The sequence below is a fragment of the Equus przewalskii genome, chromosome 22 (assembly GCF_037783145.1).
Source record: "Equus przewalskii isolate Varuska chromosome 22, EquPr2, whole genome shotgun sequence".
NCBI classification, from domain to species: domain Eukaryota; kingdom Metazoa; phylum Chordata; class Mammalia; order Perissodactyla; family Equidae; genus Equus; species Equus przewalskii.
The window spans coordinates 43,300,437-43,317,281 of NC_091852.1; the positions used below are offsets into that span (position 1 = coordinate 43,300,437).

The window sequence follows — 16,845 nt, forward strand, 5'->3', positions numbered from 1 at the left end:
AGAAGCATTTTTCCCTGTATATGTAAATATTAGCTTTTAGACATTATGTAGCTCTATCTTGTATGTGGAAGCCTGTAAAAAAGGGTCTGTGTTGACAGTCTTCCTGATTGTTTTAGAGAAAATACTGATAACCAGGGGTTCTTGCCAAAGAAATTACGAGGTTACATCAGCTGTAGGCACAGGTCCAAACTTACCACTGTGAGACTAACGTTCAGGGACAAAGACACTACTTCCTTTCAGGAGAGAAACTGAATTAAATTCCTGGCCACAACGGTCACCCCAACCCCACTGGGTTTGCCTTATATTGGAAGGTATCCATGGACTAATTGACAATCTAAAATTGCCAAGTGCTGGAGAGAAGTAGCTGGGAAATATGACTCTAGAAGCATTCTACCATCCTTCTCCTTGAGGTTTTGTGTATCTTGTTTCACTTCTTATATGTTTTCTACCTGAAAAATAGGTGGATGTGACCGCTGCTGCTTCCCTTTTTAGCCGTATCCCTTCTCCACATACTCTAGACCAGAGGTTCTCGCATTCTCTGTATCAGCATCCTCTGGGAAGCCTTGTTTCATGCCCTCTTCCATCCCCGAGACAGGAATAGGTACTGCTTGTCTTTGTTTCTATCGTTATTTTCTGTTGATGTATCTGTTTCACATGTTAGCTTTCAGAGAGCAGAGGTTGTGTTAGATTTACTTTATTCGCCGGTGTCCGCTAAAATGGCTGACATGTTGCAGGTGCTCCGTAAAGGTTTGTTGAATAAATGTGCTCCACTCACCACAGCCTTGTCTTCCTTCACAAAAGGATGTGAAGCTCAGAAGTGGGGACCGGAATGTAACCGTGTCTGCACCGCCTGTATGAACAACGCTGTCTGCCATGAAGATACTGGAGAATGCATTTGCCCTCCTGGGTTTATGGGGAGAACATGTGAGAAGGGTAAGTCAAGAGTTCTCGATGAGTAAGTCCTGGATTTAAAAGGCCATCATTGTTGGATTTAGAATTTTAGATCTGGACAAAGTTGGGAATGGAAGCTAAATGGCCCCTGCTAGGCCGTATGGTACCTTTGTGTGAATTAGAAAAAGGTGCTCTTTCCTAAAGGTTCTTTATTGCCAACTACTGGAAAGTTGTAATAAGTATATAAATCTATGATGTGTGTGATATGAATGTCACCCCCTAGGTTTGTGCAGTACACAACCTGTACAACTGTGGGTGGTGGCTCTGATATCCTCTCTGTGGGGCAGTTTCATTATCTGTAAAATAGGCCATAAGGGGGTGTTCACCCTGCCCATGCCACAGCTGAGACTGGATAATTTTCCATGTTCTTCCACCTAGGAGAGATCCTTTAAAAGAAGAATCATGCATGACAAGGACTTGCCTATTTCACTCTGAATCATCTTTTTCTCCCCTCAAAGCTTGTGGACTGCACACATTTGGCAGAACTTGTAAAGAAAGGTGTAGTGGACCAGAGGGATGCAAGTCCTACGTGTTCTGTCTCCCAGACCCCTACGGGTGTTCCTGTGCCACAGGCTGGAAGGGTCTGCAGTGCAATGAAGGTATGCACCAATCACACTCCCCAGCAGAAAAAGTTCTAGCAGGTGTCCCAAGGAGCTCCAGCTGGCTGCCAATCATCGTGTGGGGTATACCTGGACTGCTCAGTCAGCCATCCGTCCCTGAGCCACAGGGCTTTGAATCACAGATGTTTTCATCCGAAGTTACTTATGCCTTTACATTAGACTCTGGGCCTCATAGAAATTGCTTCTCATACACATCACCTGGGAATCTTATTAAAACACAGATTCTGATTCCATAGGTCTGGACCGGGGCCTGGGGTTCTGCATCTCTAACAACCTCCCAGGTGGTGCTGATGCTCTTGGGTTGAGAGCACGCTTTGAGTTGGAAGGTCACAGAAGACTTGTTTTTTCAGTACGTCATAAATATCAGCCCTTTTTAGGTCACCTCCAGACAGGATTTGGGATTTGAAAATCAAGGAAGTTAACATCTTATCTTCTGTGGAACTTACTCGAACAGTCCTAACTTCACCTACTCAGAGGTGCCCTCTGCCCTTTCTCGAATATACTTTCACATTTGATAGGGCTCAAAGGCGTGTATTTCGTGTCTGTTTTCCAGTATGCTCTTCACATCTCCTGTACACAGTAGCTTAACGTGAACCTGCAGCCAAATATGCCAGACCACCCCTAGTGAATATGAAGGCGTAAGTTAGCCATTACCTCACAAAGCCACCTTTATCCACATTTGGCACTACTGGGAGCTGTGAGGGGGTCCCCAGTGACTTGATAACAATGCTCTAGGGCAGAGCAGTTCAGTAGAAATATAAGCAAGCCAGATATGTAATTCAATTTTTTTCTAGTAGCCACATTAAAATAGTAAAAGAAACAGGTGAAATAATTTTAATATCTATCTAACTGAATATATCAAAAATATTATCACTTCCATATGAAATCAATAGAAAAAGTATGAATGAGATGTTTTACACTCCTCTTTTCATACTAAGGCTTTGAAATCTCCATTTGGACTAGCCCTATTTTGAGCGCGCAGTAGCCGTCCGTGGCTAGCAGCTGCCATACTGGACGGCAGAGTGCTGGGGCTGAGTAAGAGGGAAAAGAGGAGATTACACTAAAGTCAGCTTCAGCTACCCACAAAACCTCACTCGGCTCGCTCTAAATGCTGCCTCTGGCCCCCAAGGAAGATTGAGGGAGCCACAGCAGTGGATGAATCCTACCTGGCCTCAGAAATGTATACCTTAAAGTAAAAGGCGCCTCCAGGTAGGGGCAGATCCAGTCCCTCTTTCAAGAGAGAATATTAAAAAATCATACACAAATTTTAAAAAAAAACGTTCATATGGGAACACTTTGCTAGGGCCCAGGAAGGGATGCATGCATGCGAGGAGTCTAGACCATAAGCTTCATCAGCTACACAGTCAATGTGTCTCCAGACCCAGGTTTATAAGAGCACATTTATTAACTCACTTCAACCCATGAAGCTCAAAAAATTACTAGGATTTTATGAATTGAAGTATTTTAGTGTTCTCTCAGACTCCTTCCTCGGACCTCCACTTACATGTGTGTCACACCCTTCGATATTGTCCCCTAGGTCCCTGAGGCTCTAATCGTTTTTTGTAGCTTTCTCCCTATCTGTGTTCTTCAGGTTGAATATCTATTGATCTAACTTTGTGTTCATTGACTCTTTCTTCTATCATCTCCATTGTTTTGCTAAGTCCGTATAGTGATATTTTTATTGCACATATTGTGTCTTTCAGTTCTAGAATGTCTTTTTTTATTTTTTATAGTTTTTCTTTGCTGAGATTCCTCATTGTTTTGCTTGTTGTGAGCATATTTTCCTTTACCTGGCTGAGCATGCTTATTATAGTTGCTTTAAAATTCTTGTCTACTATTTCCAGTATTTGGGTCGTCAATCAATCTTTATTGATTTTCTTTTCTCCTGAGGCTAGATCGTAATTCTCCATTTCTTCTGTGTTGAGTTATTTGGGATTGTATCTTGGATATTGTGATGTTACATTGAGGAGACTCTGGAGTACGATATATTCTTTTTGGGAATGTTGATTTTGTTTTGTTATGATGTAGTGGGCAATCAACTTGGTATGAGTCACACTGCAAATGCTGACTCTTAGGCATCGGCTCAGACTCAGTTCAGTGCTTTTATCCTTGGGCTGCTTTGAATCCATACTTAGCATGCGTGGTTCAGGGGCCAGGAAAAGATTTGGGACTTCCTCGCTCTGGCTCTCCTTTCTAGATTGTCCCTGCCACTTTCCAGTGGTGCTGGTTGCCCTGAGTCTGTCCCCTGTTTCTTCAGGTCAGTGAGACTACAGGTTTTCTCTGGAGTTTTAGCTCCCCAACATAGCGTTAGCTGTATCCAACTGTGAGACTAAAAGCAGGAAACTGGGAAGCATGCCATTCCTGTCTTCCAAATTTCAATTCCCCTTCAGAACCTGACTGCTTCCCCCACTCTTCAGTGCTTTCAGGTAGCTGTCTTTTTATAGTTGTTATTAATGAAATTATATTAGTTCTTATTTATCAGAAGACTGGCCTGGTGGGAGCTTATTCAACTCTCCTGGAAACAGAATTCACCAGCCCTTTAATTTCCTGGGAATCCCGATAAATAATGCTGATAAATCACATACTACCTTCCATGAATCAGCAAGGTTGATAACTTGGAGAGAAAAATAAAACTAGCCACCTACAGCCTGAGTTTTCTCCCTTCCCCTGTATTAACTCTGGTTTTTGGTGTCTCTGTTTACAGCCTGCCAGCCTGGTTATTATGGGCCAGACTGTAAGCTCAGGTGCAGGTGTACCAATGGGGAGACGTGTGATCGGTTCCAAGGATGCCTCTGCGCTCCAGGACGCCAAGGGCTCCAGTGTGAGAGAGAAGGTAAAGCAAGGTAACACGGTGGTCAGGGCCATGTTAAGCGTGTCTGAACCAGGCTTTGCTGGTATAGTTCCTGCCCCAGTACCCCAAATTCTCAAACCACTCTGTTTCCATCCACAAGTTGGGAAGAATATAGCCCAACTCCTACAGGACAGCTTTCTGATTCTTTTCTACAAACTCTCATACTGGCCTTCATTTCTCTTTCCACTAGGAATAAACCACATACTCTTTGTAGCACAGTGAGTAATGACAGGCCAGCTGAGAGCTCCACTCACCTCTTTTGCCCCCTTCTCTAGGACCACCCTTTGCCCTGGATATGTACAGCAGGGAAAGAACTGCTTTGGAGAGATTGGGGCAAAAGGTATTTTTTAAAAGATAGTAAGAAAGAAGAAAATAGAGGAGGCCAACCCCATGCCGAGTGGTTAAGTTCTTGTGCTCTGCTTCAGTGGCCCAAGGTTCACTGGTTCGGATGCTGGGCACGGACCTACACACCACTCATCAAGCCATGCTGTGGTAGCATCCCACATAGAAGAACTAGAATGACCTACAACTAGGATATATAACTATGTATTGGGACTTTGGGGTGTGGGGAGAAGAAGATTGGCAACAGATGTTAGCTGAGGGCCAATCTTCCTCACCAAAAAAAAAGCAAAGAAAAAAGTCCTAAAAAAAAGAAAAAATAGAAATAGAAAAGATTGCCCTCAAAATGAAATTTTAAATAATTCTAGTGCAGAAATTACCATAGAGCAGAGGTCAGAAATTACCATAGAGCAGAGGTCAGCAAACTCTGACCCACAGACCAAAGCCAGCCCCCATCTTTTTTAAACAGCTTTATTGAAATATAATTTTTTATCATGAAGTCCATCCCTTTAAAATGTATAGTTCAACGGTTTTTAGTATATTTGCAGAGTTGTGCAGCCATCACCATAATCTTTAGAGTATTTCCATCATACTGAAAGAGATCTTGGGGCCACTCCCACTCTTCCCTCCTCCCAGCCCCTAGGAACCATTCATTCACTTTCTGTCTGTACAGATTGACTTATTCTTGACATTTTGTATACTGTAAATGGAATCATACAGCGTGTGGTCTTTTGTGGCTGGCTTCTTTCACTTACCATAATGTTTTTGAGATTTATCGATGTTGTAGCACCTAGCAGTACTTCATTCCTTTTTCTTGCCCCACCATCTGCTGTCATTAAGAAAGTTTTACTGGAGCACAGCCACGCCCATCCGTCTGCAGTATGTGGTACATGGCTGCCTTTACACCACAGCAGAGCTGAGTAGCTACCACAGAGAACATACGGCTTGCCGAGCTGAAAATGTTTACTATTAGTCCTCTGCAGAATGTTTGTTAACCCTTGCCCTAGAATATACTTTTTAAAATTAAAAGAAGCGTATTTTCAAAATTTAAAAATAATAAACATATAGTACTTTTTCAGTCAAATAAATATAAATGTCATAGAAGGGAACACATCCAGTGAAATCTACACTCAGAGTAGAAAGACGTTGATAACCTTTTCTCTGCGAGTGTTAGAAATCAGCAAATACGGGGGAAATACGAACAATTGTTTTCTCCAAGGCTTTGGCTTCTCAGCTTTATCCTTTTTCTTCTTTCTCCAGACTTTGGACTTTCTACAGGGCAGGAATCTGGGAGGGCCTAGGAAGGGAAGGAAATGCCTTGGGGCTGCCAGAGGCTTGGATTGTAAATGGGCAACTAAAAAGCTTAAGGATTTGGATTTTTTGTTTTGCTCCTTCCTTTCTGTTCTAAGGCTGATGTTGCAACAGGTGTGAGAATCTGAGACCTAGATCCGGGCTCTGGGCTTTCAGAGAGCAGCCCCCTGTCCCCAGCACCCCATCCCCTCCTCCACCTGCGCATCTACCTTCGCCTCCATCCAGCTGCAGAAAATGCAGGGGCACAGGGAAGGAAAGAAATACCGTAAAAGCTTCAAAGCACTTATAAAAATTCCTACGCAAATAACTAATAAGGTTGAAAGATTTGTAAATTTTCTAATCACAAGCTCTCCACGTCTACAGATATAGCAAGGAATTACCTTTGTAGGTATCAGACCTCTTTCTCTCTTGCTCCACACACTTTGCCTGTTTCATTACAGGCCTGAGAAATAGGATAGCCATATAAACTGTCAATATTGGTGTGTTTACTTAACCCCACCTTCTCCCAGTACCCCTACGAAGCAGCACGCGAGTGAAACAGCTCCTTCTCCTACATTCCTTACAGAATGTTGGACTGTTTTCAACCATGTCTCACATTTAGTTACAAATGGTCGAGCTTCTCTAAGACCCTACAGTTCAGAATAAAATGGTTATATTTCAGGCTTATTCATTCTCTACTATGGCAGATATTAGACAGGGAATCCTGATGGCTTTGTCGATATCAGAGACATTTTTTCTCCTTTCAACATTGGCAGCAACATTTTTGATTTGGCTGTTGACTAGGAATTGATTTGGGGGAGTTATATTCCACTTTACTTCTTAGATGTAAACGTGAATATTTTTAATCACCCGCCACTTGCAGACTTCCCAATCAATGAGACAGCTCTCATATCTCAAAATCAAGGATCATCCCTGGTATTGCTTGCTGAGTGGAAGAAGAACTAGTTTTTGTTTTTTGCTTTTGTTTTTGTAAAACTTGTCTTAAAAAGCAAGAGGCGGGGGCCGGCCCGGTGATGTAGTAGTTAAGGTTGCGTGCTCTGCTTCGGCAGCCTGGGGTTTGCCAGTTTGGATCCTGGGCGCAGACCTAGCACTGCTTTCTCAAGCCACGCTGTGGTGGCATCCCATATAAAATAGAGGAAGATTGGCACAGACGTTAGCTCAGCAACAATCTTCCTTAAGCAAAAAGAGGAAAAAATGGCAACAGATGTTAGCTTGGGGCCAATCTTCTTCAGGAAAAGGAAAAAAAAAAGAAGACGAGAGGGACTGAACAATAGGGTCTGTGGAGACGTGGCGGAGATGATCCTTTCAATATTGAGACTGTACCTCCCAGGTCCACCACAGCATTATAGTAGAGTGTGGACTCTGGATTCATAAAGATCTGAGCTTGAATCTAGACTCTGAGCCCAATTCTCCTCAACTGTAAAATAGGGACCACAATAGCACCCACCTCACAAGTTTATTATGTGATGATAAAACAATGTAAAAGTTGCGAAGTCCTTGCCCGGTGCGTGACTTGCTAAATGTTAGCTGCTTTTATTGTTACTGTGCTGCTGTGTTACAGATTAGATTTTACAGTGCTACTTTCTTCGTTCAGGCATGCCAAGGATGACCCCAAAGATAGAGAATTTGCCAGATCACATAGAAGTAAACAGTGGGAAATTCAACCCCATCTGCAAAGCCTCTGGCTGGCCACTACCTGCTAATGAAGAAATGACCCTCGTGAAGCCGGATGGGACAGTGCTCCATGTAAGAGCTATTCTTAACCTGACCTCCTGACATCACTGGATGCTTTCAGTGTAGTCATCACTCCCCCAAAGGCTAGCTTCCATCGAAGCTTGCATCCTCCTGGGCCACTGTGTTGTTAGCTTTGACAACATGCCATATCCCTGGGGAGTAGAGCAGACTGACTGCAGCCTCAGTGGTTTCCCCTGCACAGCCAGCCCTGCAATGAAGGCTGGAAATATGCCACCACAGGGGAAGTGGTGGAACTGAGTGCCAAGGATGGCACTTACTCTGCAGAACTGTCTGGCTGTGTATGGTAAGATGTGTGTGTCAGCCAGTGCCAGGCTCTGCCCCCACCATACCCCTCATCTCTGACTCCTCAGATCAGGAAGGGAGAGGTGTCCAGTGGCCATGAAGGAGGGTTGCAACCCGTGAGTCAGCAGGAGACTCATGTGCTACCTACCAGGTGCTACCAGCACATGAGGCTGTGATCACTGGCCTCCTCCTAGCATGTTCTGTGGAGCAGCAATTAGCGGAGTGTAGAAGAGGAGAGTCCAGCATAGTCCATTTGTCTCCAGATAGACCTGCTCCCACATCTCCAGTTCAGAAACCACGATCCCGGACTCCCTAGGTCTCAATGCATTCCCTGGGTCACCCGCCTCTTCACTTTGCCCTCATTGCTTGTGCTCAACACTGGTTAGGCCACCATCACCACGGTTATTCTTTGCTGGAAAGGATTAAGCCACTTTTCCAATACGCTTCCCTTCTGTCTCCCAACGATCCCAAATGCAGACAGGAGCCACCCCAAATTTCTCCATGTCACAAGTGAGCCTCAGGAAGTTGATGCATTTTCTTGTCTAAAGATTTTGAAATAGTTATCTTATTTTTCTCTCAATGGTGACTGCAAGTCAACTTGATCAGAAGGCAGATTCTAGTGACTTGTTGGGGGCAGGTTATATAGAACATGCCGTTACCAGTGTCCACACATCAGATATTCCTGATTCTACTCAAATTAGGTAAAAGAGGCCAATTGACAGCTTCCAAAATCTCGTCGGCTTTTTCATGCATTAATGGAAGTAACATTTACCATTGAGTGAGAGCTGACCATACTGTATACAACATCTCACTTCATACTACTTGTCCCCTTTTTGCAGAAGTGGAAACTAGCTGGGTGAAGTTAAGTGAGAAGGGAATTGGTCAAAAGTGGCAGAGCTGGGATGTGAACTCAGGTCCATGTGTCTTCGAGCCCTGGCTTTTTCCATGATACCACACTCCACAGCCCCTCAAACACTTCAGGAAGCCATTTTGTCCTCTCCCCGGCCATCTCTGTCTTAGACCGGAAAGGAGCAAACGTTACCAGAAGCAGTTTAAAGGGAATTAGACTCCTTGCTCGTAAGTGTTTACCCCATACTCCCAAACACACAAACACAACAGCAGGATCTGAGAGGGCGTCAATCCAATATAAACGGTCAGGGCTACAACAATAGCTTTGGAAATAAGCCAATGATTATACTAGCATTGCATTGAGCTTCTTAATCTCTCCTAGAAAACGTCTCATTAAACAATGAGATGGGGTCAGCGTTATGGACCTTTGTGTTTATGCCGCCCTAGAAGCTTTTATTTTTTTGTCTTTAACCTTTCCAGCCAAAAGACTTTAACCACACGGGTCATCTCTCAGTGGCCACGTTCACCATTGACCGGATCCTCCCCCCTGACTCCGGAGTCTGGGTCTGCAGTGTAAACACAGTGGCTGGGATGGTGGAAGAGCCTTTCAACATTTCTGTTAAAGGTAAACTCCTTTTCCCAGAGGAAGAGCTCGTATCCTTGATGCTCTGTATTTATGTAACCGCTGGGGGCTGCTTCTAGATAGAAAGGCTATCTGGCCACTAAAATGCTTTCTGGATATTTTCCAGGATACTTACCCTCTTTAAAAAAAATTATATGTGTGAAAATGGAAAGGAGGGATTAAGTATGTAACCTTTGGAGTCACATGCCCGGGGTTTGAGTTTTGTCCCTAACAGCTAGTAACCTTGTGTGTGGCCCTGAGCAAATGCATTTAACCTCTCTGAGCCTTTTTTTATTTGGAAATGAAGCGGAGTTTATCTACCACTCAGGGTTATTGTGAAGATGTGTTAAATATATAAAACACTTGGAATTGTGTCTGGCACAACGTGTCTGGTAATGTTTACATTTCGCAGAAAGTTTGGCTTCATCATTGTTGCAACTTCTTATGCATGATTGTAGGGAATAATTTGGGGAATCTTTATTTTGAGGATTGCTCACTTAACAGGAAGCCCAGGCTATGATATATAATCAACACAAATGATTTTTTTTAAATGTTCAGGGTTTTAAGTATTCTTCCTGCTATGCATTAGTATTTCAAAATTCAAATTAATCTAAGCGGATGTGTGTACATTTGTGGCTTGAGGGGAAGAAATAAAGTGGAGGTAAATTCAAGTTAGCCTGGCTGGTGTACGTAGACACAACAAGGAATTCTGAATTTGGAAGTTACTTATGAACCCATTAGACAAAAACACCTACCAGCTCTCTGGTGTATATTCTAGAAAGGCAGCGAGCTGAGTGCCTCACATACTCCACCTTATTTAATTTTCATGAGAACCATGAGCAGTAGGTGTTGTTATCCCCACTCTACCAGTCAGGAAACAGGTTCAGAGAGTTTAGTTAACGTGTCTAAGGTAGCACAGCTGGTGAGCAGCAAATCCCAGTTTCGAACCTGGGACTCCTGACTCCCAAACCCTGCACCATCTTTTCTAGACCATTTTGTTTCCTGAGTCTCCTGTGTTAAAGATGAGGAAGCAAGATAACCAAAGTTGATTTATATTTTACCCACTTCATTACTTGATTAGGAATCTTTGGGCAATCACAGAGGTATTTCTATAAAGGAAATGAATGTAAATACCCAGAACATAATCTTTTTTTTTTTAAGGCCAATAATAATGACAGTAGCACAAATATAGCCTCATAGATTTGGATTCTCTGCCCTGAGAATCATGTAAACCACCTCAGAATCTTTAATATTTTTTGGATTACTGGAAAAAGCCTGGATCTGTTTTATTCAGTAGAACATTCACATGATCAAAATAATTTATGGAAAGTAATTGCATGTTCTTGGAAGAAAGGAAATGATATGCAGATAAGACAAATTACCTTCTTCGTCTTGTTTTGTTTGTTTGTTTGTTTGTTTTTTGCTGAGGAAGATTTACCCTGAGCTAACATCTGTGCCAGTCTTCCTCTGTTTTGTTTGTGGGACACTGCTGCAGCAGTCTAAGTCTGCACCTGGGACACAAACCCAGGCCACTGAAGCAGAGTGCACCAAACTTAATCACTAGGCCATGGGGTTGGCCCCAAATTATCTTTTTTAAAGCTTTTTGAAATGTTTACTGCCCATGAAAAATAAATAATATTAATTCAAAACAAACCATATTGCTAAGATTCAGGGGTCACTGGTTCTAATTTTTATTTTTTAATGAAAGATACAGTACGCAACATCAATGTATAAAAAGCATCTCTGGGCCTAAGTCGCTGATGCCTCTTCACTGTCATATTGACTGATATCTATAAAATGGAACTGGCCATTAGGTAAACTAATCAGTGTCTTTAACCATGGTATTTAAAAAAAAACAGATACAAGGCTTCGCTATCAGAGTACAAGTTGGTATAACCACTTTGGAAAACTGGCAATATCTAATAAGCTAAGCATACATCTCCCCTGTGACTTGGCAGTTCTACTCCTACGTATATGCTCAAAGGGAATGAGTGCATATGTTCAAAAAAGACATCTTCAAGGATGTTCCAAGCAGTTTTCTTCATAATAGCCCCAAACTGAAATTAACCCAAATATCCATCAACATTAGAAAAGATAAATAAATTTTGGTAAATTCATATGAAATAATTTGCTAGGGCTGTCATGGCAAAGTGCCACAGACTGGGTGCCTTCAACAACAGAAATTTATTTTCTCACAGTTCTGGAGGCTGGAAGTCTGAGATCAAGGTGTTGGCAGAGTTGGTTTTCGAGGCCTCGCTCCCCGGCTTGTAGATGGTCTTCTCCTACTGTCTTCACTCCTTCTTCCCTCTGTGTGCGTGTGTCCTAATTTTTATGAGGATGACAGTCAGATTGGATTAAGAATCACTCTAATGACTTCATTTTAACTTAATCACCTCTTTAAAGACCCTACCTCCAAATACAGTTACATTGTGAGGCATTGGGGGGATTAAGACTTGAACATATGAATTTTGAGGAACACAGTTCAGCATTCATCATACAATGGGATACTAAACAGCAATAAAAAAGAATTAATTCCTACAACAATATGGATGGGTCTCACAGACATAAAAATAAGTAAAGGAAAGTTCGTGATTTATGATTCCATTCATACAAAGTTAAAGAACAGGCAAAACTAATCTATAGTGACAGAAGTCAGGAGGGTAGTTCCCCATTGACGGGGAAGGGGCACAAGAGTGCCTTCTGGGGCGCTGGAGGCGTTCTCCATCTCAGTCTGGGTGGTGGTTACATGGGTGTGTATGTGGTAAAGTCCCTTGAGCTAAATAAGCTTAAGATTTTTGGTCTTTACAATATGTCTATCTCAATAAAAATGATTAAAAGATAAAAAATAAAATATAAATTACAAAGAGAAAGATTTGGGAGCGATTTTCGTCACTCTTGTAAAAGAGATGGTTTTGGAATTCATGGCTATAATAAAATATGCATCGGATGGTTTAAACAAGCAGGTGATCTTATTTGATCACACAAGGAAGGCATGACGTAATGAATGAACTTACTCACAACAATGACCTCGTTTCAGAAACTGGTCTGAGTGAAATGTGTATCCAGTCTTAACCTAACTCTGTGCTGGCATGGTCCGCCTCCAGTCAGGATGCTGCTGGATCAGGCTTCTTACTGGCTTTATTATCCTGACCTTGGACAACTTCCTCCTACGTCTTCATTCAGTCAATAGAATTTATTGAGGGCCTATGATGTTTCAGGCCCTGTTCTAGCACTGAGAATACAACAGCAAACAATAAAATAAAGCTCTCCCATCATGGAGCTCACATTCCCACAGGAAGATAAGCAATGAACAAATAAGTGAGTAAAATGTATAGTTCGCTAAAATGCTAAGTATCATGGGGAAAATCAAATCAGAAAAGGGGGCAGAGAATGCTAGGGCAAGGCAGGAGGGGTGACTGTAATTGTAAATAGGCTGATCCGGCTTTGCGGAGAAGGTGATATCTGAGCAAAGACTTGAAGGTAATTATTACTGATAGTGAGTCAAAATATTGAGACAGAGAGGTCAAGTAAAATTATTGAAACTTGTCCCCTGAAGTCTGGAAGATTCTACATTATGTAACATACACTCTTGGGGAGAAAAAACCAACAGTTATGCATTCCTAAGAAGGTCAAGCTAATGGAGCTATAGAGTACACTGCAAATTCAGTTGACGTTTATTCAATGTGATTCACTGTGAATAAACCTACATGGTCTTTGCCCTAGTGGAGTTTAGAGTTTGGTGCAGTGTTTTACAATATTTTTATCATTATCCTCCCGTTAAGGAGCCCTTTTAGACATTTTATTCAAAACTCTCCTCCCATCACCATAAAATGTTATATCATAGACGTGCCATATATCTGTTTATGTACTGTGGCTCATTGGAAGGCCACAAACCATTGTAATAACTAAGATTTTTTCATCCCCCAAGGACCAATTTTCATCTCCTTGAGGGTGCTATTGCCCCCATTGAGAATATGTGGTCTTTGAGATTGTTCTGGATTATTTGGTGGATCCACTCTGAGCACATGAGTCCTTGAAAGCAGAGAACCTTTCCTGAGTGTAGTCAGAAAGAGATATCACATTGAAGAACGATCGGAGAGATGCAATGTTCTTGATTTTGAAGATGGAAGAAGGGCCATGGACCAACAGACGAAGATAGTTTCTAGAAGCTGGAAAGAACAGGGAAACTGATTCTCCCCTAGAGCCTGCAGAAAGGAGCACAGCCCTGCCAACATCTTGATCTCAGCCCACTGAGACCCAGGTCTTTTTGACCTCCAGAACTGTAAGATGATAAATTTGTGTTGTTTGAAGCAGTGAGAGAGAGAGAGAGAGAGAAAACACATAGTCTAGTGGGAAGACATATTAAATAATCACACAAAATCACAAAGAATAGTAAAATCTGAAAATTACAATGAAGGAAAAGTGTAAGTTCTGTGAAAGTGTGTGACACACCTGAGCCTAAATGAGGTTCTGGGATAGCACCTGTGAAGAAGTCACATCAGAGCTGAGAGTTGAATGATGAGTAAGAGTTAACGGGAGAATAGCGGGAGGTCTGGAGCGTTCTTTGCAGGACATCTACAAAGAACCTGAGACAGGAAGCAGCTTGGTGCATTGTTAGTTGGATGAACTGAGAGGAGGTCAGTGCAACTGGAGGGTATTGGGTGAGGAGAAGAGGAGGCTGGGGCTCCATCGTGCAAAACCTTGGCAGGTCATGGTATGAATTTAGACTTTATTCTGAATGTAATGGGAATCCATTGAAAGGTCTTCAGCAGAGGAGCGCTCATATTTTATGAAAGCACTTTGACTGTGACTAAGGGGTTGAAGGGGCAAGAACAAGTGAGAAGCTCACAGAGCAGTTGATTGTGTTGAATCGCAGCAGAGAAGTCTAAGAGGGCTTTGTTGGAAATGTAAGGGTATTCACCCTCTTTCCTACCTAAGGACGATGATGAAGCCCCAAATCCAAGGACTAATCTGATTGCTGGAATTTTATTCAGTTCTTCCAAAGCCCCTGAACGCCCCAAATGTGATCGACACTGGACATAACTTTGCTGTCATCAACATCAGCTCTGAGCCTTACTTCGGGGATGGACCAATCAAATCCAAGAAGCTTCTATACAAGCCTGTTAATCATTATGAGGCCTGGCGGGACATTCAAGGTAAGGTTTGGACAGGAAAGCCTGCAGCTGCAGATATGGCACCAGGAAAAAAATTGTCCCCAAGTGTAGAAATCCCTTCTCCCAGTCTCAATGGTCTACCCCAAGGTGGCATCTGTACAGAGGATTCTGTTTCAGAGTATTCAGTCAAGAGTGCAGGGGCCTCTGGGTTTTCCCGGCTAACTTTCTGGAAGTTGTGGGACCTAGAACCAGCCTGTGTCAAGAGTTACTTCTATGTCAACATTTCCTTTCCAGGCCTCCCTGGATCTCCAATCCTGTTTTTAGCCACTCTGTCTTGCTTGGTCATGGTGAAAGACACAGGTTTATGCCACGAATATGGTAACGGGAAAGTCCAGGGTCGGCTGGGAAGGCAGAGCCCAATCTTCATAAATCTGAGGAGTGATTGTTGCTGCCATGTGGAGTCATTTATTCTTTTTCTCATTTGAACCTTGCCCCATCCTGCAGGCCCCTAATGCACAGAGATTTTAAGAGGAATTTGGACATGAAAAGTTTGGGTTGTGGCAGATGGGACTGGGGTGGAGGCAGGAAGGGGTGTGGGCAAAGAGAAGGATGTTCCCCTCCCCCAACTTCCTGAAAGAAAAAAATAATTCAACGAAATGTGATAAAATATCAAAAGCTTACGAAAACAGTTGTTTATTTATTAAATGTATCTCATACAAATTACAGTTCTATTTGTTGCATGATGATGTAAAAATCACAATTTTTAAAAAGAAAACTGAGCAATATCATTGGCCATGCTGCTTTAATCGTGCCATCTTGTACTGAGATCTGCCACTCTTAGGCTTGTAGGTAACATGCATCCTTCCACCAATACTTGAGTCTCATCTCGCCTGTGATTTCCTAAAAAGGGCCCTCTACCCACTATATGTAGGTAACTGAGGAAATTACAAAAAATGAGGGGATTTGGTTTAATAATGCTAGCTGACCTGGGTACGCTGAATAAAGTCATGGTATCATTCCTGAGCTGTCCACATTCTATTGTAGACTCAGCCAAAATTCAGAACCCCAGCGGCATAGGGCTGATTTGCTGGATTGCTGTTCCCAGCATCAATGGTTAGGTCTTATTTAAAAGCAGATTTTTTTTTCATAGAGTGGTAATAATCCATCAACTCTTTCTACAAGTGGACACCCACAAAGGGGTCTTCTAAGAACTCTTAAACACAGCCCAATTCTTTTCTTCCCAATTGGGAATTTATCCTATGGTTAAGGCAAAAATCTGCCTTTGCAATATCCATGGAGAAACAGGGGCTGGCTAAAGTGGATAGCTAAGGAGGAAAGAAGTGTGTATCACTTGTTAACGGGATCTGTTTTCAAGTCCTTCAGAGCCCTTCGTTTGTAGTGATACGAATCCATTGTACGTCATTGTAAGCAAACTCTCAGAGTCCCCTCTCTTGATAGCTTGATTGCAATCTCTGTATGTACTTGAAAACAGTGGAAATTAGTTTACGTTATTCTGAATGAGATTTTTTTCCCTAAATTTGATTGGTATTCCATATACTCAAAGATTTGTGCCATTTTACTCTACGAATGAAAAGATAGAAACACTGAGCAGAAGTGTACAAAGATACTTCTATGAATGTATACATCGTGACCTGGAAACTTCTTTAAAAAGCCTCATTTTCCTTATCTTAGGAATGATGAGGCCCTGAAGATGGAATTGCCTCTGTTAGTGTTTCACTAAGACATTGTATTTTTAAAAACCAAACATTCGTTCACATGACAATAACAATATTCCAGTTTAACGAATGCCAACTTAAGTTTCCTGGACTTTCCCTCTCCTCAGTGACAAATGAGATCGTTACCCTTAACCATTTGGAACCTCGAACCGAATATGAGCTCTGCGTGCAGCTGGTCCGGCGGGGAGAGGGCGGCGAAGGGCATCCTGGCCCCGTGAGACGCTTCACAACAGCTTCCATCGGTCAGCTGAAGTCAACAGCATTTATTCCTGAGCTGGGTGGGAGGGGGAGGAAGGGGAAAGAGGAAGGAAGACCAGGAAGGGTGGTGGTGGGTGAGTGGGTGGGTGGGGATGGAGGTGGAAGGAGTTTGCTTTTGAATGGGTGGGAAAGTGACAGGAAGGGTAGCAATTTGGAG

The 16,845-nt window shown here is 42.6% G+C and overlaps 1 protein-coding gene across 1 annotated transcript in view; it reads left to right on the forward strand.

The window, feature by feature from the left end:
• TEK (TEK receptor tyrosine kinase) overlaps window positions 1-16,845 on the forward strand; it is a 104,585-nt gene that overhangs the window by 58,827 nt on the left and 28,913 nt on the right. Inside the window, exons 5-11 of the mRNA XM_008519059.2 lie at window positions 802-933; window positions 1,410-1,550; window positions 4,276-4,404; window positions 7,667-7,818; window positions 9,439-9,583; window positions 14,575-14,736; window positions 16,538-16,672. Of these exons, the coding sequence (XP_008517281.1) occupies window positions 802-933; window positions 1,410-1,550; window positions 4,276-4,404; window positions 7,667-7,818; window positions 9,439-9,583; window positions 14,575-14,736; window positions 16,538-16,672 (996 nt within the window). The remainder of the gene's footprint in view (window positions 1-801; window positions 934-1,409; window positions 1,551-4,275; window positions 4,405-7,666; window positions 7,819-9,438; window positions 9,584-14,574; window positions 14,737-16,537; window positions 16,673-16,845) is intronic.